This window comes from Lissotriton helveticus, chromosome 5_1 (genome assembly GCF_964261635.1).
Source record: "Lissotriton helveticus chromosome 5_1, aLisHel1.1, whole genome shotgun sequence".
Lineage (NCBI taxonomy): Eukaryota > Metazoa > Chordata > Amphibia > Caudata > Salamandridae > Lissotriton > Lissotriton helveticus.
This window is the reverse complement of record NC_136065.1, coordinates 617651310-617676757: the sequence shown is the minus strand read 5'-3', so window position 1 is coordinate 617676757 and position 25448 is coordinate 617651310. Positions and strand designations below refer to the sequence as shown.

The window sequence follows — 25448 nt, the reverse complement described above, 5'->3', positions numbered from 1 at the left end:
TCTTCTCAAATAGAAGTGAAATAGTATGTATCTGTTTTTAAAACCCTCCTACTAGACCAAGCAAGCTGTCTGTTTGCAAAAATACCTATAGTCTGCTTACAGTGGGCTTAGAGCCCACCCATTGCTTAACATTAGTTAGCTTTATTTTCACTCATTTGCTTGCTTATTCATTAGCTTGTGTGGGCCTTCTTTCCTCTTCTTGTGTATGTCATATCCCTGGCATGGCCTCATTACTTGTGCCCTTCGACTGCTTACTTTGCAGACACTTCTTATTTCTTTATAGTTAAGCAATCCATAAGCAAATATGTCTCAGCAGTAGTCCATGTACTCCTCTTTCACCTTCTGCCATACTACATGTTGCTCTTTCTCACTTGTGTGCTTCTCCTTACCCCCTCCAAGTTTCACTAGCCCTGGTATACCTCTCCTCCCCAAAATAGCTTTCTCCTATTTTGCTTCTCTTCCTCTCCATGTTACTTTCCCACCCACCTGCAGCCTCTGTGTGGCTTCCCACTCCACCTGCAGCCCTCTGTGTGGCTTCCCGCCACACCTGCAGCCATCTGTGTGGCTTCCCACCCCACCTGCAACCCTCTGTGTGGCTTCCCACCTCACCTGCAACCCTCTGTGTGGCTTCCCACCCCACCTGCAACCCTCTGTGTGGCTTCCCACCCCACCTGCAACCCTCTGTGTGGCTACCCACCCCACCTGCAGTCCTTTGTGTGGCTTCCCGCCCCACCTGCAGCCCTCTGTGTGGCTTCCCGCCACACCTGCAGCCCTCTGTGTGGCTTCCTGCCACACCTGCAGCCCTCTGGGTGGCTTCCCGCCACACCTGCAGCCCTCTGTGTGGCTTCCCGCCACACCTGCAGCCCTCTGTGTGGCTTCCCACCCCATCTGCAGCCCTCTGTGTGGCTTCCCACCCCATCTGCAGCCCTCTGTGTGGCTTCCCACCCCACCTGCAGCCCTCTGTGTGGCTTCCCACCCCACCTGCAGCCCTCTGTGTGGCTTCCCACCCCACCTGCAGCCCTCTGTGTGGCTTCCCACCCCACCTGCAGCCCTCTGTGTGGCTTCCCACCCCACCTGCAGCCCTCTGTGTGGCTTCCCACCCCACCTGCAGCCCTCGGTGTGGCTTCCCACCCCACCTGCAGCCCTCTGTGTGGCTTCCCACCCCACCTGCAGCCCTCTGTGTTGCTTCCCACCCCACCTGCAGCCCTCTGTGTTGCTTCCCACCCCACCTGCAGCCCTCTGTGTTGCTTCCCACCCCACCTGCAGCCCTCTGTGTGGCTTCCCACCCCACCTGCAGCCCTCTGTGTGGCTTCCCACCCCACCTGCAGCCCTCTGTGTGGCTTCCCACCCCACCTGCAGCCCTCTGTGTGGCTTCCCACCCCACCTGCAGCCCTCTGTGTGGCTTCCCACCCCACCTGCAGCCCTCTGTGTGGCTTTCCAACCCCACCTGCAGCCCTCTGTGTGGCTTTCCACCCCACCTGCGCCTTGTGTGTGTGGCTTTCCACCCCACCTGCGCCCTGTGTGTGTGGCTTTCCACCCCACCTGCGCCCTGTGTGTGTGGCTTTCCACCCCACCTGCACCCTGTGTGTGTGGCTTTCCACCCCACCTGCACCGTGTGTGTGTGTGGCTTTCCACCCCACCTGCACCCTGTGTGTGTGGCTTTCCACCCCACCTGCGCCCTGTGTGTGTGGCTTTCCACCCCACCTGCGCCCTGTGTGTGTGGCTTTCCACCCCACCTGCGCCCTGTGTGTGTGGTTTTCCACCCCACCTGCGCTCTTTCTGTGGTTTTCCACCCCACCTGAGCTCTTTGTGTGGTTTGGCTTTCCACCCCACCTGCGCCTTTTGTGTGGTTTTCCACCCCACCTGCGCATTTTGTGTGGTTTGGTTTTCCACCCCATCTGCGCCTTTTGTGTGGTTTTCCACCCCACCTGCGCCTTTTGTGTGGTTTTCCACCCCACCTGCGCCCTTTGTGTAGTTTTTCCACCCCAGCTGTGCCCTTTGTGTGGCTTTCTACCCCACCTTGTGGCACCCAGCCCCCCACCCGCCCCCTCTGTGTGGCTCCCAGTCCCCCACATGCCCCCTCTATGTGGCTCCCAGTCCCCCACCCACCTCCTCTTTGTGGCTCCCAGTCCCCCACCCACCTCCTCTGTGTGGCTCCCAGTCCCCCACCCACCTCCTCTGTGCGGCTCCCAGTCTCCCACCCGTCCCCTCTGTGCGGCTCCCAGTCTCCCACCCGTCCCCTCTGTGCGGCTCCCAGTCTCCCACCCGTCCCCTCTGTGCGGCTCCCAGTCTCCCACCCGTCCCCTCTGTGCGGCTCCCAGTCTCCCACCCGTCCCCTCTGTGCGGCTCCCAGTCCCCCACCCGCCCCCTCTGTGTGGCTCCCTGTGTGGTACTTTAAGTACCAATCTATTTATCTGGCTTTGTTTTAATGAATCTTGTAAATCGAGGCAAGATGTTGCAGATTGTTTCTTTGGGACCTGGCAGCTACTGTTTATAAATCTACAGTGACCATTTGTTTGTAGCTTAAATTGCCCATGTAATGAGGTATTTTAATTTTACCTGGTTTATGTTAGTGAGGAAGATGTTGACATATTTTATTTAACTTACCTGTGTTTTGAAATATGTACTATCCTTTTGTAAAAGAGAATGTTGTTTAACCAACTGTAGATGTATTTCTACTTTTCCTGTTTTAATTCTTTGAGCACAAATTTAGTGTTTGTTTTAATTTTAGGAAACACACAGGTGAGAAGCCCTTTGAATGTTCCAAATGTGGTAAAAGGTACTTTAGGAAAGATAACCTCCTGGAGCATGAAGCGAGGAACTGCGTGAACAAGTCAGACAAGGTATATCTCCTGGCATGCCTTTACAATCAATTAAGAAGCAATCCATATGATTTTCCTCTTAATGGAAGATGTCCATAGCATACCTGCGGATGGGATGACTCCTACAGCTAAATCAAGAAATGTATTTTTTGTTCCAACAATGTAAACTTTGATTCTCATTCCAACAGAAAGGCAGACTATAATGAGAAAAAGCAGAGGAACATCATTTTAATTAATGTATTGCCATCGTGGGTTTGCCTCATGCAAAATCAACCCCCTTTACTCGTTGCTTACTCCCGCTTGCTATTCCCCCTGCAAGCCTCTTTGCCCTCCATGTTACTCTCTCCCTCATGTGCCTTCCCCTGCAACCCCCACGGTTCTTTTTCGTCTCCCCCTCGTTTGCCTTTCCCTGCACCCCATACACTGTTGCTCTCCCACTTGTGCTTTTCCAGCTCTGGAAAACACCCCTCGCTGCTTAGAGTTTCACTCACCCTCGTGTGCTTGTCCCATGCAACCACCCCATCAGCAGAACATTGGCAAAGCCAATGGGTCCTAAAGGCCAGAACTATTTGCTTTGCCAGTGCTTGTTGTCAATTCTGTATGGTGCTGTGGGGACCTCCATTTAGATGTAATATTTTCTAAATGCTGATTTTATAGAGGTGGTGACCACAAGGTATGATTCTTATAATCATCTTGTTAAGCATGTATGGAGAAGATCTCAACAGACATTGGTGGACTGTTTGGGGAACTGGTGTAGTGTCCGGACTGCAATCTACTGAAATGCAGAGCATCTATGCTGTACATGCCCTGCCTGAGACTCCAGCTGACCAAAAGAAATACAGAAACTCAGCTTGGTTACGTGCCACTTAATGAACCATGCAAACCGTGGAGAAATTATACTGTTCAAGAAAAATACCCTGCATTAAGTATTCTTGCTATTTTTTAAGGCTCCCTAATCTAGTTCTACAGACCAGGGCTTGAAAAATCATAAAATATTTACCAGACCATCAGGTCTGGTAACTGGAATAATCTACTCGACAGAACTGTAATGTACTTGACCAGTGAACTTGTCTCAAATTGTGTGATCCTGAACAAATATTTTTTTTTCATTATCACGTGAGAACACCTGCACAAAAAAAACTCTTTATTTACTAGACTCAACGTTTGCCCCATGTATAAGAATCAAGCCCACAGATAGTTGATCCCTGGCTTCCTCGTAGTTCACTTATAGCATTGTTATCTGGGCAGGAGCAGGAATATTTCCCAGTTCACGTTTAAAAACTAACGTTTCATAAATATATTCCTATATAATGTTGTAGTGATGCACTCTCACTTACAGACAGCACATTTTCCATTGAAATGGGCACAAAACTTTCCCGCTAACATGTAGTTTTACTGTTAAAACTATAGAACGCATAAACAGTATTTAGAAATTGGGTTTCAGCTAAAATATTTAAAATTCTCACATCACCAAGTTGTGTTCTGATTTTATTTTGATCCTATAAAGTTCTTTTTTTTTTCACCACAGAAGTATGTGTCTTCATAACTAGTAAAATATATTTTAAATGTTTGAACAGTTCACTTATTAGCTATTTCAGAGTTGTGTTAGAACAAAGCCTGAAATCTTACAGCCTTTCATTTCACCTACTATACACAGCCCTATTGTCAGACAGTTCAATTTAGAAAATCCTCTAACTTCAGTCACAGAAAGAAAAGTAAATGTAGTAAGACAAATTGACTTTTGACCTCTGTCTCTGAAAACTGAGCAAATGTGACAAGATAGTTAGATCTAAAGGCATCTTTATTGCTCATTCACTTTGTGAGCAAGCAGAACATCTGTTGTCAGCTCGCCAGAACGGGCGAGTAGGCCCTAAAAATACCTTGTCCTGATTAATTCTGGCTCGCCATGGCGGGTGGCTTTTTCGAGCCTTGCAGGCTTTGTGTTTCAGTAAAGATCAAATTTCTTCTGGATGCCAAGTCATCCTTGCAGATTTCAGCTTCATAAATAATGGCTGCTCATTCAGCTTTCATGTCAAGCAAGGTTGAAAAATACCTGTTGTTGGTTTACCAAGAACATACGGTGGGCTTGGAATCTGTCCATTGCTTACCATTGGTTGGTTATGTTGTCGCTTTCAGTTTCTTGCTTCATTTTTTGATGGTTTCCCTTGTCCATCTTGTGTTTGTCCCTCCCCTAGAGCATAGCTGTTTTCCCATCCTCTTGCTGGCTGGCTTGTACCCTTCCGCTGATCAGTTTTAGGAAACTACTTTATTCTTTTTAGTTAGGCTCACCATTAGAGTGTTTGTGTTTCCCAGCTCCCTCCCTCTTGTATGTTTCTCCCCACTTTCCACACACTCTGTTTGCTCTCTCTCCCTTTAGCAGCTTGTTGTGTCTCCCGTGGTGTTCTTGCCTCAGCCCCCCCTTGCACTTGTGTTGTTGTGTCTCATGTGTGTGTCTCCCCCGCTCTTCTTCCACCGCACCCTCCTCCTATCCCACCTCGTGTTGCTTTCTCCTTCGCCTCTCACACCACCATCTGTGTTTGTTTGTTTATTTATTTATTTATTTTAACGTTTTATATAGCGCGAACCAGACCCTTGCGGGTATCAAAGCGCTTTACAGGGTAGGTGTCATAGTTACATAAATACAAAGAAAATAACATCGGGTTCAATGCTGGTCCGTGATAGTAAAAAACCTACTATCATAGATACATGGGTATAAGGTGCATAACAAAACATTCAATGTATATCAAGCAAAATATAGATACAGTATCCAGGAGACCTGACTGGACAAGAGACAATAAAAGGTTCTATGAAGAAGATACATTGTGTAGCAATATAACCGTAGTCCGTGCTCAAGTGATTTTAGCCATGAGAAGCGATTTCACTTCTTTTTTGAAAGATGCCGTAGAAGGATTAAGTCTGGTTTCTGGGAGTAGAGCATTCCATATTCTGGGCACCATCCCTAAAAAGGTTTGGGTATATGTTTTCTTGTTGAATTTTCGCGGTTTCAGTTGAAGGGTTTTAGCACTTCCTGAAGCTCTAACCCCACATGAGGGCGCTGGTTGCTGTACCAAATAGCTAGGTGCATTATGGTGAATGCCTTTATGCATCATACATGCTATTTTCAGATTTATTCTAGCTTCAAAAGGTAGCCAATTAAGGGATTTTAGGTCAGGAGATATGTGGGAGCATCTTTTGGAGCCTGTGATAAGTCTTGCTGCAGCATTCATTGAGGCTCTTAGAGGGGCCGTTGCAGCTCTGGGCAGGCCGCAGAGAGAGATACTCCTGTAGTCAATTCTTGGGATGACTAGAGCTTGTACTGCCAGTTTGAAGTCCTTTTCCGGCAGGAAAGGTTTCAGTTTTCTCAAGTATGTAACTGAAAATTTGCTCCTTTTGTCGCGTTGCTGATGTGTTTTTGAATATTGAGGTTTCTGTCCAGTGTAATTCCCAGCGATTTTGCTGAGTCAACGATGAGAGGTTGGCAGTTGAGTGCAGTAAGGTGTTTGATCAATTCTTGCATTCTGGGTACTTGAGCGGGAGGAGTTCGGTTTTGAGGGCATTCAGTTTTAGATGGTTTTCGGCCAGCCAGATCTGAGGGTTTCCGAGAGTTGTGTTAAGCGTTTTGATGCCTTCTAGGGTATGGATCTTAAGGTATAATTGTGTGTCATCCGCGCCATATTGCACGTTAGACGACTTGAGAATTTCAGTGAGTGGTTCCATGAATAAATTGAACAGTGTCTGAGATAGTGAAGATCCTTGAGGGACTCCTAACGTGACCGGGATGGGTTTGGACAGTGAGTGGTTGACCTTAATTCGTGAACCAATTTAGAACTGATCCAGATAATCCCATTCTGTGTTTTAAAAGTTCTTAATTCATTATTTTATTTATAGAGTTTTATATAGCACGAACATCTTCTCAGTAATTACACAGGTTCAACAGGTGTACTTTTTTGTCTTTCTGAGCTCTGATTACGATTTGCTGGGAAGCTGCAGTTACTTATAGGAGTTTTAGTTTGCAATTTTTTTGAGCTGACACTACTCCTCAGGTGTTAAGTTCCACAGGAAAGCTTTGCCTAGCTGCGACAATGGCACTGATGGATTACCTGGTTAGTGTCTGACTGAAAAGTGAATGATTAGCAGCTGGGTGAATGCAGCTTTACTTAATAAAGGACAGCGAGAGTGGTACACTTCACATTCCGATTTCAGAAATGAAATGGTTCTCTAGCTCCTATACAGGTAGGAATGTCCGATCTGCAGTGTTTTATTTCAAAACCGTTTGTCACATTCTGCGCTTGTAGAAAGAAACAAGGTATCTGTTTCAGAATGAAATACAACTGAAAATAGTAAAAACGTCTGGAATTACAAAAATGATTCATTGGGAGTCCCTAGGTTTGAGTAATGATTAAGTGGGGGTCCAAGGAAATCAAAAGATTGAGAACCACTGGTCTAAGGCATTTGGGAACATTTTATATTCACATCAGATTCATTACAAAGCTGCCTTTTGGTTCAGTCTGATCTAAACAATGCCTTTTTGTATTTGAATTTCTGAGAGGACGAAAACAGAGAATAATGGATTAGGATTATTGAATATACTGAAGCAAAATGAAATTAAGTTAGTGTTGCCCCTCAGAGAAATTATTTATACGGTCTGGTTGCTTCTAGTGCTTTGTGGCTTCTTGGTGCTAGATTATATCTTCGGAACTTGGACAGCCACAAGTTCCTTCTCAACCTCCATCCACATGGGTATGTCTTGGACTCTGGGATCACTCAGGTAGGCCTGTCCTAGAATGTCAGAGTGAAGTTCCCAGGTTTCTGGTCCTGAAACTGGCAAGGGGAATTGGCAGTGGATACCCCAAACCTAGAGCTCAATGAGTTTCTTGATCTCACTTGTGTATCAACCTTGGTTTCCATAAATGAAATCTTGAAGCACCTACTAGAAGTGTGGTAAATAAAATAATTACCCTGGCATAATTTCTAGGCATTAACAATTAGCATGTATCAAATGAGAGGCAGAGAGTCCGTGGTGTCCAAGTTAAAAGGGCTTTATTCCAATAACTCGAGTTAAGGGAGAATCTGTTCCATCACCACTGAGGTTCAGGAAGGGTCTTCTAACATTTAATAACAATGAACAACATATATACATTTTGTCTTGTACATAGGGCGTAGGAAGGAACGCAGAGCAGAGAAAGAAACAGATAAGAGCATGTGGGCGTACATGTGGGTGTACACTTTATGAGTCATAGGTAGGTGATAGGTAGGTGTCATAGGTGGGTGGTACACAGAGGAGGAGTTTGCATGACCAGCTGGAACTTTGCCCTACTTGTGTGCAACTTGTCATGACGTGCAATTGACGTGCAACTGGGAGGAGAGCTGACTTTCAGTCTAGTAGAGAGATCTTTAGTGTCAAGGCGACCAGCACATCTGGTACTATCTGATATCTTGAGTCCGGGATGTATTATCTGAAGCAAAGGGTAATGCATCACTAAGAATCATAAAGGGCATATATTTCTTCGTTCATTACACGGGGCTGTGAGCTTTCTGGAGATGCAAGCACTGTGATTCATTTTAATGGAGACAGAGAGGCTAGGCCCTATCTTCGCTGACGGGTTCTGTTTATTCTTGTTAACCGGGCATGCAGATAACTGTTATTCATAATACTGTCTTGGCAACCCTTCGCTCGGCTGGGCTAGAAGCATGCGAGGTCAGAGATACGTAACTGCAGCCTTCAGTGTGTCAGGAGTTATGAAAACACTAATTCAGGGACTGGTGATTCAGACTGAACCACAAAAGGGGTTCAGTACGATATTTATTTAAAAGTGCACAATGCAAAATACATGGGCTTTCATGCTAACTGAATGTTTGGGAAACTTGATGACTGGCATTATAATGCAGGACATGAATGCAGAGGCCTAGTGATTCAGGCCACTACAAGGAAATATGCATGGGTGACATGCACATACGCATGTAACATAGGTTATACGTAGGGGACATCTTGGTCAGGCAAAATTTCATTTTCCTCATTCCCTCCTTGTCCCCTACTTAACCCTTTAGGATACATCTATATTCATGAGACCGTATTGTTGATCATACAGCATCATTTGCTCGTCCTTAACCCTTTGTATACTTGGATGTGAACACATGCAGTTGCACACAGGCCGCAAATGGCCGGGCCACACTGCAGACAGAGACAGCAACCAAATATTATAAGTAGTATAAGTCCTAGGAACGACACCACTTTCCGTTCCCATGCCGATATTACACCCCAGAGCCAACTGGACAAAGTCCATGTGCCTGGGTCTTGATGTATATCATGAGCAATCTTGTGGAGTCTTGTTATTGCTGCGTACACAGATGGCGCGTTATTTGGGATGAAAATGCAACAACTAGATCGGATCACTCTACAAGCTCCGCCCCTATCCGCCAGTATGACGTCAAGAACGAGCCGATTTTGAAGAACGACAAGTCTAATGGCAGACTGCTCCTGGGTCAAGTTCGCCAGGACAGATGCAGTTACATTCACAACTGTTTCAAGAGTCCTTGTTAACCTGCGTATCGGTTTACTGTTTTGGACGGGACCTATGAAAAAAAAGAATCCTTTGTTGAAATCTGTATATTGCTCCCAAGCTGTTTCAGTCTGATCAATCCCTGCGGAATCTGTCTCCCTCTTTTGTCTAACATGTTCTAGTCGTGAATCTCTATGATAATTGGATGGGGCTAGAAAAACGGGTGGAAGCAGGAACGCTATATAACATGTCCCACCCCAGTCTAAGGGCAGATGTACATAGGCTGTCTGACCGCAAATGAAATAGGTATGGCGTGATGTTTTGAAAGAAGAAAGTCCTTTATCATTAAACTCTACCACAGCGTTACACTCGCTGTGTCCCATATGTACTGAGCCTTTCTTTTTAACACATAAATCACCTTTTGCTGGTAGGACTGAAATAAACGGTGGACCTGTATTTTGCTTGGGCTGAACATTTAACATTATAAAATTAACGGATGCATTTCCCTGCTCGTACTCTTCATTCTCTAGATCGGTTCCTTTCCTTTGGGGAGATCCGTCTTTGTCTGGAAAACATGCTTCATTCATTACTTTATTCAGGTTTCCATATATCCAGCCACCTGGATAAGCTATGTACTTTCTATCTATTGAAGTAATTAAAGCAAACCATGCTCCACATGAACCATTGTGTGAGAATGGTAGAGGATAGAAGGGCAGAACTCCCTTCGCTTTTGATAAGGAGGCAGTTGGCCACATACCCAGCAATCAGTTGCATTGCTGGTCTGATGAGAATGGTGTAACATTTGAATAAAAGTATTGTTACGCAATGCAAGTCGATATGACAATTCCTGAGGTGGCAGGTCACTGAATGTATGCTCTACAGTATTGTTAAGGGAAGAGTGTATATGTGAGGAAATAGGAAAGAAAACATGTAGCAATAAACTGACACAGAATATATCAATGCACAGAATAAAAAGAATGATCAAAGTAACTATACATCTACTGCGTAATAACTTGCAGTACTTTTCTCTCATTTTTCTCTTCTTACTATTCTCGTATGTGATCTTATACATGTCAGAAATCTTAGTCTAACCGATTCACCACCGAGTGGACTTAGACAATTAAATTACGTCTGACTTACTAGATCTTAACTTAGATTTATACTCCTGCTGTGGAGTCTTTTCTAGCAAAGGCTGCGCAAACGGCGCAAAGTCTGTATTGTCCTTAATTTTTAATGTTCCAGATATTCCAAGATATTTTTCTCAATGCTGCGCGTCCCCTTGCGTCCTTCCACTTTCACTCCGGTCCTCGTGGTTAGTAACGCCAACTTCGGTGTCTTCCAGCGCGGCTCAAGGGGACTTGATCGGTCAAAATTCCGGATGAGGGTAAAATCGCCTGGTGATATGGCGTGCTCCTTGACTTGGGTGTTGTCAGGGAAGGCGGCAGCAACCTGTGAACAACAAGAAAGTAGTGCAGACATCAAGGAAGCCAGGTAATCTGTCAGCATGTTACTGTCAACATCAGTTATTTTCTTTTAGCAAGTTTTTGTTTTGATTGTCTGATTATGTCTTTCTACATGGCCTGTTGCTTCGGGGTGTCTTACACAATGGAACTTCCAAGTATATCGTAACAGAAGAGACACTTGTTTCATTAATTCAGAGGAGAATGGCTGACCGTTATCTGAATAGATGACACGGGGCAATATCTGGGGAAGAACTCGCGCACTAATTGCCTGGCTGTTGTCACAGCAGTATAATCTGGAACTGGATATGCTTCTGTCCATCTAGATAGTGCACACACAACTACCAAGACATACTTGTAACCTCTACATCTGTTCATTTGGATATAATCCATCTGGAGGACCTCAAAAGGGTGGTCAGGAGGATGAAATCCGCCTTGTTCCACCTGAATGCCTTTACCTAGATTGAACTGACAACAGATCATACATGTTCGTACTTTTTGCTTCGCTGCTGCACGCATGTGCTTGTTAAACCAAATGTTCTGTAAGCTGTCTAGCATTGCCTTTTCTCCTAAGTGTGCTGGACTATGGGCTGTGTTTATGATTACTTGTACCATAGAATTCTGGAAGAAACCATGTACCTTTTACCTTAGTCATCCAACCTTGTTCAGTCTGGACCCCTCCTTGTTCAGTCCATTTCTTTATCTCATCTGCAGTGGCATGTGTCTGTATGTCGAGTACATCTTGAGTGGGATCCCTGACTGTCATACATGTTGTCAGTAATGGTACCTCTGTCCTTGTCGTGTCTGGGCTGTCTGGCCTGTAAGTTTAGCTGTTCGGTCTGCCAGGTCATTACCCTGGGAAATGGTGTCTGTGTCCTGTTTAAGAGAACTTCCACTGCATGTGGTACTTGTACTGTCAGAGGGTGTGTCAACACTATCGAGTCACTTTGTCTTATGGCTAGGGCTGTTGCTGCAACTGATTTCAGGCACGCAGGCAGAGCCTGGGCCACTGGATCTAGTGTACTAGAAAAATAAGCGCAAGGCTTGTGTTTTCCTGCTTGATCTTGTGTGAGGACAGATAACGCTGTTCCATCTTGTTCAGTTACGAAAAGCATAAAAGGTTTACTGTAACATGGAGTCGCTAAAAACTGGCGCTTGACATAATGCTCTTTTTAATTCCTCAAATGCCAAGGTGTGTTCTTGTGTCCAAGGGAGGACAGTCAGAGTGGCTGCCTCCTGTGTAGTTAACTGTATGAGTGGTTTGGCTAGATATGCATACTGGGGAATCCATTGCCTACAGTAAGAAGTGAGGCCAATGAAGGCCCGTACTTCCTTTCGTGTCTTTGGCTGTGAAAGGTTGTGTTAGCTGTCTACCCCCCTTGGAAAGCAAGTGTCCAATGTACACCACTTGCTTTTCACAGACTTGCAGCTTTGAGGGGAAACATTGTGCCCCTTGTCTGTCAGAAAGTGCATAACTGTCAGTGATGCACCCTCGCATTCTTTTCCTGAACGTGCTGTAATTAGGATGTCATCCACATACTGTATCAGTGCTGTGTTGGGAGGCATATAAATACTGTCCAGCTGTCTTTTCAATGCTTGACTGTAAATGCTAGGGCTCTCTGTCCTCAATCTAGCAAAAATAAATTTCCAAATCAAAGGCACGATTTTTATTTTGGGGAAACCTCTTTCCAAAAGCTCTGTTAGTTTAGATAAAAACCCTACTCTAAAACTTGGGAATAGTATGACCATACTACCTACAATATGTTCCCTAAATGTATTTGAATAAAATCTAGATTTTTCTTGCATAGACAGAAGGGCTTGGGCCTAGCTACTCCTCGCTCCTTTGAGAAGCAGCCCCTCCCTCTAGAAAGATGTTCGCGCTCAGAGTCTTGAATCAACTCCAAGCATAACAAGTAGAAGCCGAGCTCCATTGTGATCTAAAATTGAATGACTGCCAAATGCTGAACTCATTGCAAGGGCAAAACTCCTGCCAATTATTCTGTTTACACTACGAGGGAAAAACTTATTCATTTGCAAGCATACCTCATCTGAAGCCAATGAAGCTTTCAGTGCTGGCTGTAAGGAGGAGCAACTGACCCCCACCTAATATAAACATTTCTTTCGCGGACAGGAATTGGAGTATGGCCAATCATAACAAGACAGGCACTGCGGAGGGAAAAGCCCTCCCTTTACAAAATATCCTTCCCTGGAACCAGGCCCCTACGGGGCCTGGCTGAACTATGGTTCAGCCTGAGCCACTTCAAGGTCGAAAAACACTTTCTGTAATTCAAAACCTATCTGTACCCAGGCCAGGGAGCTTAACCAACATTCTCTAACTTAACTGAAGCAAATTTAAAACGTGATAAAAAGCATCCTAAAATCAGTAATTCATAAGGACATATTTTCTATTTCGTAACTTAGACACATGCTAGCATTTTAAAATAATTATATCATAAAATATTGATACTAGCTGCAAAGGAAAAAAAAAGGAAATAGAACAATCATGACATGGAAACACATCACATCTTACTTCTTGAAAATAACATGAGAAAACCCCATAATTTTGCATTGCAGAACCAAGAGTTTCATAATTAAAATATAGAATCAGGGTTTTTCATAATTAAGTGTGCAAGCTCGCCTATTCTACCTATTAAAAGGGCCAGATTCATAATTTTTCAAAGAACCATGTTTTCTAATTGAGGTTTAACTGTCACACGCTATTCTAAAGGGCAGCTTGCATTGGGAAAAATAATGTATATTTTGTAGAACACATTTCTATTTAAAAAAACACTCTGTTGCATTACACTAATTAAAAGCACATTCTATGATGGGTCTGTTTTACATTTTCTTCTCAACCGTGAAAACATTAAAGCACCCTCTGTGCAAACCCTTATCTCAATCCGACTGATTTATTTACAACTTACCGACCTTTGAGTCAAACACATTAAATCAAGTGTTCCAAGAATGAACTCTTCTTTACTCTCCATGCAAAATGGTACCATTTCAGTCAGCAAGCTGACAAAGCACATAGGCAGACCCAGCAACCAATGAAAAAGTTAAAAAATCAAACCATCAATCAACTAAATACTCACTGATTTTTAGTGTCAGCTCACATAACCATGCATGTGAGCTACACAGCCATGAAATCGTGCCAAAACGCACTTCCAAACTACGCCAAAAAGACACCTTCCCCTCCACCAAATTCCTTCAAACTACTTTGCCGCAAAACTAGACACTCCCAAGTTTCAGCCGATCCCGCAGACTCAGTTAAGAACTATTTAGCACACCACGAAATCGCGGCCTAAAAGCACGCACAAATCAAAACCGCTCCATTTTCCAAAAATACACATTAGCCAAACACACCCTTCCGCCCAAGCCAAAAATCCCCAAAATTCAGCACACCTCAGCCTACCGCTGATCCAACCCCCGGGCCCCTAGCGCACCTGGAACACCCCCAAAATAATTTCTCACTTTTCAGAAATACGCCCATTGGATAACATGGCAAATCGCACCTCCGCACATGCCTTTTCCACCACTTCCACAGCTCAGATCCTTTTCAAATTTGGCATCACAGTAGTCCAAGCGATTCCCTAAATTCTTACCAAAAAGCAACCAAATCCCTCCACTGGAACGGGTACGAATTTCTGCTCAAAAACACGCCCCCCCGCAAACACCAAAAAACGCCAAAATCCCTCAACACCTTGTTAAACAGCATGTTAAAACAAATACTGCCTTCTTAATACAAGATATTAACTCTTTGGCAGCTGAAGCACAATCATTCCCCAATGACTGCAGTACATGGGAAAGTCATGAACTCATCTCTCCACGTAATCACATAACACGTACGGACATCTTCAAAACGTTTTCTCCAAGCACTTGAAAGAGATCCAGCTCTCTCCTGCCTAACGTAATGATAACAGGCTCTGCACAAACCATAACCACATGGCGCTATTCACAAGCCATATTCACAAGAAACTCAACAAGTTATAATAATGACATGCTCTTCATAAACCATATTTACAAGGAGCTATTTACAAGGAACTCCACTCTTTGGCTTTTTCCCCTGCTAGTCTAGTTCTATCTGCTTTATTCAATTCTTTCTCTATTCTCCTATGTGACTCTTTGCGCCACAATTCAATGGCATCTTTCTGAGAGGGTCTTGACTTCCTTTTGCCATAGCGCTTCCTCTACTCTCATAATGCATTCTGAATCCCATGTTCCCGAGATTGGCCATCTATACTTTTCCTCCAGGTCCTTTGTATAGTCTACCCATAAGTCTAAGAACAAGATGGCGTCTAATCCATGCTTATTATACATATAATGACCAGGTGTGTCTCTATGCGGGATGTTAACTGACTCTTCTAGTATACCTTTTCTGGTCCCTATCTGAAGCAATTTCGAAAACAGTGGCATGTTGAAACCAACACAATGGAAATATAATACACAAAAATAGACTGAAACAATCAACAATCATTCATACTAAACAGGGGTGTGGAATTTATTAAAATATCTACTTGTCCGTGGGGCAGTTTGCTTCATAAATCTACTTGTCCTGCAACAAAATCCACTTGTCCCTTTGGTGCCATGTAGTGCTGCCACAAATTATGGCAGCAATCGCATATATAAGAGCTCTTGTATAGCCTCTCTGATTATACCAGGGCATATACTATAGTAGTGTTTAAATACTAGTAATCATTCTATGTTGCCACGTTTCCGGAGATCTACATACTAGGACTGATGATGGTGGTAAGCAGTAGTTCCAGGGTTGGAATGCCCTTTTGAGTCTGTGCAAACCTACTAACTTGCATGTTTTAAGGGTTTTCAACACATTTTCTCTAATTTTTCCCATACTGAGAAATGTTGGAAATTTACTCCTGAGTGTGGCAGACGTAAACCTTATTTCAGAGTTGGCAAAAAAGTAGTTGGAGGGAAAATGAACTTTCAAACAACCAGGTTTTCACATGAGCAAATCTACACATGCATATTTGCTCATGCTGAAATGCAGTTCACAAATATTTTGTAAAAGTACAATTTCTTGCCCTACTAATGTAACTTCTTGTGAATTCAGGAAAGCCATATACCAAAGGTGCACTTTTGAGACTTTCTTTAATAGTTGGGCCCCTAATTTGGTCTGGCGTTAACTATGACCTTTTGTGTTTTTTAAAATTCTCTCTCTCTCAGAATCGGCTGGCTTCACTGTGAGTGACAGCATTCTGCTCTTTCACAAGGAGCATATCGGTACACAAAGTAGTTTTGTTCAGTGCCAGTAACTAATGTGGCCGTGTGTGCTTTTTTTAGATCAAAAACAATTTTGGTGAGGGCCCGGCAGCTCTCAAATCAATAAGGTTTTACAAAAGCCATGCCAAAACAAGTCACGCATTGCCAAACTAAAGAGCTGACCACAAATGTCAGCCCTACTGGCTTTGCCAAGGCTTGTTTATTTTTGTTTCCCATAATCTTATTGAAACTGGTTACACAAATTTTCCAATATTAATATTTTTGGGAAATACTAGCATGCATCAACACATTTTATGAAATGATGCTGCAAAGAAATTGTACCTGAAATTTTACAATAGTTTAGCAAAATGTTTTTTTCCCTACTTTCATTTATTAGGAGCATTTCATATTGAAAGCAAAGAAACATTAATCTTGCTTTGAAGCTTCTGCAAATATTTGCATCTAATCAGAGCGCATTCTGTGAGCATCATGTTGCTAAACTTTGAAACTGTGTGAACACATTTTCATACTGGAACCACTGTCAGTAGTGCAGTCAGAACGTACATTTACTTAGCGCGCTCACCCTAATAATAAAGGCTTTCAAATAATGAACCATAAATACAAGTTTGAACAGCATTAACACATGCACACAAATATTAACTTAACTACAGGCAGTCCCCTTACCTGATCCTTAATGTGGTACTGGAAACTGGCAGGCAAAGGGTTTGTGCTGCAGGGGGTTGGGACTACTTGTCCCAAGGACAAAATACACATTAAAACTTGTTGCCCTTGACCCCAAACAATATGTCCTGGGCGTCGGGCTATAGGAATTCCACATCCCTGTACTAAAACATCATAACATTAAAACAAACATGATCTAAACTAATACAGAGAACTAAACATGTACTTGAAAAACTATATGCACTGGAATACAGTACAACCATACCGGTCTCAAAAATTAGACACGTCTTGACCGTGCCCACGTTTACCATGGGCCCGTCTTGACCGCGCTCATGTAAATGAGGCACGTCTCTACCGTTTTCACGAATAACGTGAACCCGTCTTGACCGTTTCCACCTTTTACAGTGGACCCGTCTTGACCGTTTCCACCTTTTACAGTGGACCCGTCTTGACCGTTTCCACCTTTTACAGTGGACCCGTCTTGAAACTTGATGCATTCCCCATAGTGGTACTCACCGGGAAGCAGGACTTGAAACTTGAAGGCCTCGAACTTCTACGCATGCGCCTTGGAACAGGTGGACCTCTGGAGACCTCGGACCTTGCTCTCTCACGGGTTGGGCTCTGGTTGGGATGATCCGCGATCCTCACCGCCTCGTGTGGACGCCTGGTCGCAGTCCGTCTCCTCCGTGGGCCTGAGGGAGTAAGCAGGAAATCCCGCTGCGTGCACTTCGGAGTCCGTCACGGCTGTAGAAGGGGGCAAAAGCTGGACCTACGTCGCCGGCGCGTGGGGAAAGGGATAGTCCTGGTCGGGCGCCAAATTAATGTGGTAAATAAAATAATTACCCTGGCATAATTTCTAGGCATTAACAATTAGCATGTATCAAATGAGAGGCAGAGAGTCCGTGGTGTCCAAGTTAAAAGGGCTTTATTCCAATAACTCGAGTTAAGGGAGAATCTGTTCCATCACCACTGAGGTTCAGGAAGGGTCTTCTAACATTTAATAACAATGAACAACATATATACATTTTGTCTTGTACATAGGGCGTAGGAAGGAACGCAGAGCAGAGAAAGAAACAGATAAGAGCATGTGGGCGTACATGTGGGTGTACACTTTATGAGTCATAGGTAGGTGATAGGTAGGTGTCATAGGTGGGTGGTACACAGAGGAGGAGTTTGCATGACCAGCTGGAACTTTGCCCTACTTGTGTGCAACTTGTCATGACGTGCAATTGACGTGCAACTGGGAGGAGAGCTGACTTTCAGTCTAGTAGAGAGATCTTTAGTGTCAAGGCGACCAGCACATCTGGTACTATCTGATATCTTGAGTCCGGGATGTATTATCTGAAGCAAAGGGTAATGCATCACTAAGAATCATAAAGGGCATATATTTCTTCGTTCATTACACGGGGCTGTGAGCTTTCTGGAGATGCAAGCACTGTGATTCATTTTAATGGAGACAGAGAGGCTAGGCCCTATCTTCGCTGACGGGTTCTGTTTATTCTTGTTAACCGGGCATGCAGATAACTGTTATTCATAATACTGTCTTGGCAACCCTTCGCTCGGCTGGGCTAGAAGCATGCGAGGTCAGAGATACGTAACTGCAGCCTTCAGTGTGTCAGGAGTTATGAAAACACTAATTCAGGGACTGGTGATTCAGACTGAACCACAAAAGGGGTTCAGTACGATATTTATTTAAAAGTGCACAATGCAAAATACATGGGCTTTCATGCTAACTGAATGTTTGGGAAACTTGATGACTGGCATTATAATGCAGGACATGAATGCAGAGGCCTAGTGATTCAGGCCACTACAAGGAAATATGCATGGGTGACATGCACATACTCATGTAACATAGGGTATACGTAGGGGACATCTTGGTCAGGCAAAATTTCATTTTCCTCAGAAGTCTCTGTCCTATCTTTACACTCAGGTTGCAGACCGTGTTTGTGTACTCCAGGAGTTCAGTTCTGTAACCAGTCTTGGGCCGGTCTGCCCTTTTGTTATTTCCTTGTAGACTGCTCCAGCCATGGTCGTTGTCACCAGCGTGAGCAGGGATGCAGGGGAGAGGGGAGAGTCCATTGTTGGCCTTCTACAGCATGGAAAGGTGACAGTAGTCCGTTTCTTCCAAAAGAAGGTGTGCATGCTGAGGCACTGAGTTTTGAACCCGGCTCTGGATCTCACTCTGTCACAGAGAGAAAAAAACAACACACACACACTTTAACTTGTGGTGAACTTGAGGCAGTGGGGCACGGTGACCAACATTGGCTCTCTGAGGGGGTGGTGGATCTTGCAGGTATGGTGGGGTCATGTGTAATTAAGGTCAGTAACTGTTGCAGCTTGAGATTTATCTGACCTGTTGCTCCATAGATAAGGGCGAGGTTTGAAACATTCACCTAACTTGTACTAGTCAGACCTCTGTGCACATTTGGATCCCATCCATGTACTTTCTGTTGCTTTCCGAGTGCCTCTTATCTCTTTGTTCTTTATACCTGTAGCACTGTGGATCATTCAAGCACTTCAATCTGTCGGTCTTTCTCCTGTGTTCTCCGTTCTCGTCCGTGTCCTCCGTCCTTCTGCTGTCCACTTCTTTCCCATTCCCACCGCCATCACTCACAATTCCCTTGTACAAGGACTTTTCTGTCCTCCATTATGTCCGTGCAGTTTTCCCTCTCTTATCGGATGGAGTCTAAAGTCTGTTGAATGACCATATTAGGGGAGTGTGAAAATTGTGAATTAATTCTACCATACTGCTGAACAATTGCTGACTGGGGTTGTTCTTGAGTGGTAGTAGTGGGGGAGTGTCTTTTTGGAAGTGAATATACATACCCGGAGGTCACTTTTCTAAAACCTTTCCACTGTTTTTTTCAGGCGTTTACTTGCACTATATGCCAGGACACATTTAAGAGGCGATCAGAATTACAGATTCATGTGGTATCACACACAGGAGAGATGCCTTATAAAGTGAGTACTCCAATTTGACCACTATTGCAAGGCAGAAAGGGAGTTTGAAGGATGGAAAAATGAGAAGACATATTGAAATTTCCTTTTTATCTAGATTTTTTTAATCAATATCCTTAAAACTGAGACGGCGGATAAAAGGAAACCAGTGGTGGTATTTAAAGAAGTCATTGTAGAAGTATATTGCTACTCACCTCCTTCAGTACAATACTATATGAATCCCAGATCTTTGCCGGTGTTCACTTTTCCTGTTCTCTGACTGGTTCCTTTCTGGAGGGATTTCACCTGCTGTTACTCTATCCTAAGCATCAATCTATAGTATATCAATGAGAAAAAGTCCAATAAATAAACCTAATAGCTCTGGATAATGTCCATCACTTGAAAAACACTTTTTCAGCAGAAGACCCATCTTTAACAAAAATGTGCATAAGCTCAACAGGTTTTTTTGCTTTGATCATGTTAAACGTTCATGGAGTGTGGCAAGATAGTAGCTGGAAAGACCATCCGGAATCTTTTTCTCATTACAGCTAGTTTTTTCAAATCATTTGTTTAGTGCTACCTCCCATGAGGTAGCACTCCCACATTCCCCGTAACACTAAGTAACTGCAGGGGATCAGTCTTTGTGCATATTTTCTGGATGATTGCTGGCTGTTAATTATTTCATTCTAGTTCCTTAGTATGTACATTGTTTATCACATAGATATCCTCAAATTCTGGCATGGGTCCCCACTTGAGAAACAATATTGTTTATCCCTGGTGGAAGTTCTTTAGCTGAGTGGGGTTAAGGATCACAGTAGCATTGGATATGTGAAGCTTCCTAGACTAAAGCACGTTCACACTTCTTTTCAACTTTGACATTCACAGGACTTTTTAATTCAGCCCCTCACAGGTGCGGGGTCTCGACTTCTAAAACAACTGTAGTTCCACTCGAACATTTTGTGACATACGTCAAAGGCAGGTTGTGTGCAAGCAAAAATGACAATGTCTGTGTTGCAAATTAACAATTTCAAAAACAGAATGTTTATTTTGTGGATTTCTATCGGCTTTAACCAGACTCCGGGAAATGACAGAGAGGCACTTATTAATTATGATACTACTTGTACGATGGTATAATGAGTTAACTTCATTATTTGGGCAGCTAATCGTGAGCTCATTTTCAATATTTTAAGACCATCATACAAGAGCATACATTTAGGTAGTTGGTTTGTAATTGCAGGTTGCAATCGGACAAGAAGGTTCATATCTGCAATCTGTAACCCATCAAAGCATTTGGCGCACTACTCTTCTCCCATCTATAGCATTTCATTGCAGGGGGTTGGGATACGGCAAAATTGGGTCATGGGTGTGGTGCCCTATGTAAAGTTAATTGTGCCCTTTCCATCAGGAAGAGGGCACAATTAACGTTTATGTCCACTAGAATCTGTGGTCTTGGGTATTCCAGTAGTCATGCGCAAGCCCAAATGTTGTTGACCTAGGTAGAATGTTCATCGCAGTAGGATGGTGTATGTTAATAGAGTTTACAGGTGCAGCGTGTATCATCCTCTAACTGGAGTGGTCTCTCTCTTTTCAGTGTTCCAACTGTTCTCAGCAGTTCATGAAGAAGAAGGACCACCAGAGCCACATGATAAAGATGCATGGCGCTCCTAAGCCACATGCGGTAAGAATCTGAGCTATTGTGTTTCTTTTTCCTAGAGATGGACTGTGCGAGTAATGTTTTTCACTTTGCAATGCAGGCGTGTGCTAGAAGAGGATCTGCATATTTCCACTTCCCTAGTTTTTATCGTATGTAAAGCCAGTGTTTGTTGCATTATACCAAATGTTTTCCTAAAGCTCCCACTAACTTTGAACTGATTTACTTGATGTAACTTTTTACCAGCATCACAATGAGGTTGCTTTCATTGGACATACCATGTATAGTTATCCTCAACTCTGAATTACACAAATATGCAATATTCTGACATGTTCTTGTGCATCTACTTGTATGGATTACAGTTTTGCACCCCAAAAAATGTGCTAGATATCAGTACACTTTTCCTAACAGCAGCATACCCCGTTATTAACTTGCACAAGCAGGAATCGGGATGGCAGGTTCTCTGTGAACAAGAAAAAAGAGTTATCATATTTGAGGTGCAGAATTGAGACACATCATAGTTGATTGGCAGAAAAAAAAAAAAATGTGTGACTTGGTGCATATAATCAGTCATCACTCTTTATGTGCACAACACCTCCCAAACTGATTGCTTTGGAACAGCTTGCTGCACACATACTGCACCTTATACATAAGCTAGAGGGAGAAGATTTGAATTACAGGCAGACACCTATATAGATTGACTCCTCCCACCATTACTGAAGACACCATGTTTCAATATTGCATATGGTTTTAAACGTTCAATGGATACATAGGTTCTAGCCGATTCTTGCTGGTAGACTTATGCAGTAGATGGAGTACACTTACTTTGCACCGATATACAAACTACACACAAGGCTAGACTTATTTTTGGGCACCTCATGCCTGAGTGGGAACATAACAAAACTGAATATTTATGCAGAACATTTTGAGATAATAATCCTCTGGTTTGACTTTAAAAGGGGGGGCATTGCTCATTAGGCCTCAGCATTGTTAGAGGCAGCTTTCAGAGGGTCCATACGAGAAGCACCACTGTACTACTTCAAAGAAAACACTAGGGGCCAGATGTAGGTAGGACTTATTTACCGATTCTTAATTACCGAATTTTACCGATTCGGTAATTAAGAATCGGTAAATAAGAAGGGGGGACATGTAGGAGCATCCAGATGTTTCATTTACCGAATCGGTAAAAATCTGTATTTACCGATTCGGTAAATACCGACCGGTAATGCCCATTCATTCCTATGGGCTTTGAAGCCCATAGGAATGAATGGGCATTACCGATTCGGTATTTACCGAATCGGTAAATACCGAATTACACAAGGGTGCAGGGGGTGTCACTTTGACACCCTCTGGCACCCCCAAATGAGGCTCGGGTGCCATGTGGCAGGCATACCTGCCCTAAGGGCAGGTCTGCCTGTCATATGGCACATGTGCATGCACACCGGAATCGGTATTTTACCATCAAATTGATTTGATGGTAAACTACCGATTCTGTAAGGCTTGTGGGACTCAGAAGAGTCCCACCTACAACTCTAATTTACCGATTCGGTAGAAATACCGATCGGTAAATTTACCGATCGGTAATTTTACCGAATCAGTTACACATGCCCCTACATCTCATTTCTGTAATACCGGTCGGTAACGGCCGAAAATACCGATTTTCGCCCGTTACCGACCGACCTACATCGGACCCTAGGTTGTTGGGGAATGTAGTTAAAGAATGGGAATCCATTGAAGTTGTCAATTATAGCCTTCGTTGTCAATTATAGCCTTCTGCCTAAAAACCTCCTATGTTGTCAAAAATGTATTTAACAGAAAATGCACTTCACTCGATGACTATTGAATAGATCTGAAAAAAGTTGCTTGGAGCCAACCCGAAGTCACAGTTGGGTGTGACACAATGCAATGAAAAATGTGCTAGTCTCTTAGTATAATTATGGTTACTAGACAACTGAAAATATATAGTAAATCAACATAGTGAGGGTGAGAAGCCAGGTAGGCTGTTAGCATTGTAAGCGAAAATTGAGTTCAAAGATCACAGTGCTGGTCAGTATCGTATCAATGTGGTGCATTCCCTTGGAGCTCACTTCCATTTTTGCTGAATACTGCTCTCAGGTATATGCTAACCTCACAGATACCTCAGGTCATGTCCTGGATGAGTACTGCGTTCTTCATACTACCTAAAGTTACACCTTTCCAAAGAACCATTCTCATACCTCTTGAGATTAGACCAGCAATAGTTGATCAAGTAAAGGGCAACACGCAAGGTTTGGATGGGCTTCCAGCCGAATTTTATGCCACATTGGTGCATACTCCAGCCCATGATGTGTGGAAATTTATGAGATGAAAATGTAGGCATAACATCCACACTGGGAGATGTCCTTATCTGTGGCGCTCCTGAGACCACAACATGACCCTCAAGACTATGTATGACATCAACCTGTCCGTGTTTGATACAGATTATAAGATATTGTGTTAAGTGCTGTCAAAACAATTACTACACCATCTCTGACTACTGATCCACCCAGATCAAAGTGGATTTTTTCCAAACAGTAACACTCTCTACCACTATTATGCACATTGTTTTAGATATTCGGTGCAGCCCCTGAAACTGAGCTTTCATAATGACCTTTGTAGAGGGCATGGTTTATCAGGTCAACACAGCAGATGGTTTTTTTATCCGGACTTATGGTCCCATCACCACCTGTAATTAAGAGGGAGATGGCTCTCAGATTGCCACTCTATCTGGTTGTCATGGTGCTGCTGCATTGAATAGGGGTCTACTTCACAACCTGAAGCTGTGTGAAACTGGCAGAGGTCGATAACATTGATGGGCCATACCTAACCCCAACCCTAACCTACCATGTGATTCCAGAAGTGAGCAGGAGGCAGGCTGGCTCACAGATTGGTCCTAAAGCCTTGGAGCCAAGTGGAAGAGACTAATCCAGCAGGCTGTGCAGGAACATGGTTAGCAGCCACCCTTTGCCAACTTTAGAGACGAGTCTCAGGTACAAGGGTGGAGCTGCCTCAGAGAATGGCTGTTGTGGCCCCTAACCTGCGCACGCGAGCTGTTGCAGTCCCAGCTATTTGCCACCATGGCCATGACAGCCTGTGACAGGCTACCTGAGTAACAATAATCAGAAAGAAGTGAGCAACCCGAAATACCCTTGAGGGCTTGGGTGATTAAATGGAGGGGTATAGATGCCTTCAAGGGATTTTATTTAGGTACCGATTATTAATTAAAGTTGATTTAGAAGGATAAACCAATAATCCTAACATGTAATCAATACATCAAGATGGAGTATATCTACTTTTTTAAATAGCCTGTATAAGGCCATGACACATAAACATATAAACAACAAAACACAAAGGTGTATATAAAAAATATATGTTATCAAAAGATCAAAGGATAAATAATTTCGTGTACAGATGAAGGCAATTCAACAAAGCAAATAGGAAATGCAGGTACATAAAAAGATAAATTGATAGGTAACACAGCAGAACCTAAAAACACCTATCTCAAGTCAAAGTGAATTGGACACTGCGGGGATAAGATGAGAAAGTCGACGTTTCGGTCTCCTAAAACACAATTTCCGAGACCATCCTCAGGACTGATGTGACTTATGCACTGTACATAACCAAAATGTAATCTGAAACATAAAAATTTACAGTTACAAATCCATTATAATTTGACAGCATTAATACACCTAAGTGATAAACCAATACAAACACAAACAAATACCTAATGTCAACAACACAACATATTCATAATACACGAGAAGATCAGATGTTAACAGTTGTTATCTTATATACTTTACTGTTAATTGTCCATGTGGATAAGCGATTCATGAAGGATCATTATTCTACACTTCCAAAGAGTTACCTCAGAATACTTATTATGACTAAAGAAAACCCATAAGGAAACATTTGATAATATAGTCTAAAAGCCACAAAACACTAAGTATAATTCTGTAATAGTTGGTGAGCAATTGTTCGTCATAGGTTATACTGAGTTTGTCAGCAGTCGATGGACAATTTGACCAGTTATCCCATATTTGATCATCCATTGATATGACTGAACATTCTTATGGAAAATTTAGCACAAAAATCAGCTAATCAAATGTTGCTCCACTAAACAACATTATTCAGATTCATGCGGATGCTTTACAAACAACTCGAA

General features: G+C 43.3%; 1 protein-coding gene across 2 annotated transcripts in view; it reads left to right on the top strand.

Annotated features, from left to right (window-relative positions):
- ZBTB48 (zinc finger and BTB domain containing 48) overlaps window positions 1-25448 on the top strand; it is a 177201-nt gene that overhangs the window by 25909 nt on the left and 125844 nt on the right. For both annotated transcript variants that reach the window (XM_078642985.1, XM_078642986.1), the window contains exons 4-6: window positions 2732-2843; window positions 19549-19641; window positions 21209-21295. In XM_078642985.1, coding sequence (XP_078499111.1) covers window positions 2732-2843; window positions 19549-19641; window positions 21209-21295 — 292 coding nt within the window. The remainder of the gene's footprint in view (window positions 1-2731; window positions 2844-19548; window positions 19642-21208; window positions 21296-25448) is intronic.